We start from the raw sequence: 1,881 nt of genomic DNA, 5'->3' as shown, positions 1-1,881 counted from the left end.
GGGACAGCGAGCGGAGAGCGAGGGCACCGGGTACCTGGTGCCGCCCGCACACTACCTGTCCTGCCCCAACATCAGCCCTGCCGCAGAGGAACAGGAGGGCAGCGCGCCGCCGCCCACTGAGGCTTACGAGACTCCCAACCCGTGTGTGCCTGTCCAGTTCTCAGCTGCGGGCGACGCGAGGAGCGGAGACGAGCTAAGAGTAGAGGTGGGCCGCGGGGATGGGCGGCACACCCACGCCCAACACACGGCGGCGCCCGGCTTGACAGACAGTGGTACATTTATCTCGGAGGTTTTTTCTTCAGGGAAAAACACTAACGGAGGTATTAGTCTTGGCGAAGTGACAGTGGAGAGCCTCATCTCCTTGTGTGACACAGACACTGACCCCGCCAGGCCTCCCTCCGCGTGGGGCGGGCCGGCCTCATGTGACCCTGGGGGCGCCGTGGGAGAAGAAAACAGTGATGTGGGTCGCGGTGGAGTCATGATAGATGCCTCCCCGCTTTTTCTTGCCGCCCACATGAGGAAAGAAGCAAAGGCACGTCAGGCCAAGATGTTCCTGAGCCCCTGGATCCCTCAAACCTGTGGGAACACCTTCTGGGGGTGGACAGCGGCCAGTACACTGCGCCATGGAGTGTGACGACACGGACAGCGGATATAGAGAATGAGGGCAGGAAAGACGGGGGTGTGGCGGAGAGCGAAGCCGCAGCAGAGAAGGAAAACGAGATTGATGACGCAGAGAAACTTGAGAAAGATGACGAGGAGGACGAAGAAGAGAAAGAGCAACAAGAAGAGCACCACCAACACGAAGAAGAAGAAGAAGAAGAAGAAGAAGAAGAAGAAGAAGAAGAAGAAGAAGAGCCAGAACCAGAACGCAACAAAGAGGATATCACAAGAGAGAACGAGAAAACGGTAAAAGGAGACGGAGAACAAGATGGCGAGGAGAAGGAAGAGGAGGAGGAGGAGGAGAAGGAGGGGGAGGGGGACGATGCGCTACGTGACGACCTAAGTAATGAGACAGAGGAGGTGAGATACGAGGTCACTCCCGAAGTTAATGGCGCGAGAGGACGGGACATAACCCAGGTAGATGAGGCGGAAGAGGGAGACAAGGGGACAGAAGGAGAAAGGGAGGAGACAAGCGACGAGGGAGGAGACGGTGAGGGGGACAGGGACGAGGAGGGAGAGAAGACAGAAGAGGAGGGAGAGAGACAGAAATAGCGATCAGTACAGTAGAGGAAAGTAATGAAACACAGGGAGAAGAAATCGAAGTGTGTCTGGAAACTGAAGAGAAGGAAATCCAGGAATCTCTTCTTAATTTTGAAGAAGAGGAGAAGGAGGAGGAAAAGGAGGAAAAAGTTATTGAAGAAGAGGAAGAAGAGATAGAGAATCGAGAAGAAATTATTGAAGAAGAGGAAAAGGAAGAAGAGGTTAAAGAAACGACAGAGGAAGAGAAAGAAGAGGAAGGAAAACAAGAGAAGACAGAGGAAGAGAAAGAAGAGGAAAAACAAGAAGATATGAAAGAGGTAATCGAGGAAGAGAAAGGAGAAAAGGAAAAACAAGAAGAGATAGAAGAGGTGATTGAAGAGGAGAAAGAACAAGAGGAAGAACAAGAAGACCCAGAAGAGGTGATCGAAGAAGAGAAAGAAGGAGAAGAGGAAAAACAAGAAGAGCTACAAGAAGATGATGAGGAAGAGGTAGAGACGCCAGAAAAAGAGAAACAAGAAGAAAAACAAGAAGAGGTGCAAGAAGAGGATGAGGAAAAGTGGGATGTGGAAGAAGATATAGAAGGAAAACAAGAGGAAGATGAGGAAAAGAAGACAGAGGGAGAAGAACAAACACAAGAAGAACAAGAAGAACAAGAAAAAGAAGAAGAAGAAGAAGAGGAGG

The 1,881-nt window shown here is 51.1% G+C and overlaps 1 protein-coding gene across 5 annotated transcripts in view; it reads left to right on the top strand.

The window, feature by feature from the left end:
- Positions 1-1,361, top strand: part of LOC123499252 — a 65,784-nt gene extending 64,423 nt beyond the window's left edge. For all 5 annotated transcript variants that reach the window (XM_045247040.1, XM_045247041.1, XM_045247043.1 and 2 more), the window contains exon 2: positions 1-1,361. This exon is cut by the window's left edge and continues 501 nt beyond it. In XM_045247040.1, the coding sequence (XP_045102975.1) occupies positions 1-197 (197 nt within the window). In that variant the 3' untranslated portion in view covers positions 198-1,361.
- Positions 1,362-1,881: the final 520 nt, after the last annotated feature.

This window comes from Portunus trituberculatus, chromosome 49, assembly GCF_017591435.1.
Source record: "Portunus trituberculatus isolate SZX2019 chromosome 49, ASM1759143v1, whole genome shotgun sequence".
Classification (NCBI taxonomy): domain Eukaryota; kingdom Metazoa; phylum Arthropoda; class Malacostraca; order Decapoda; family Portunidae; genus Portunus; species Portunus trituberculatus.
Note: the sequence above shows the minus strand (reverse complement) of the source record. Positions and strands in the feature narration are given on the sequence as shown.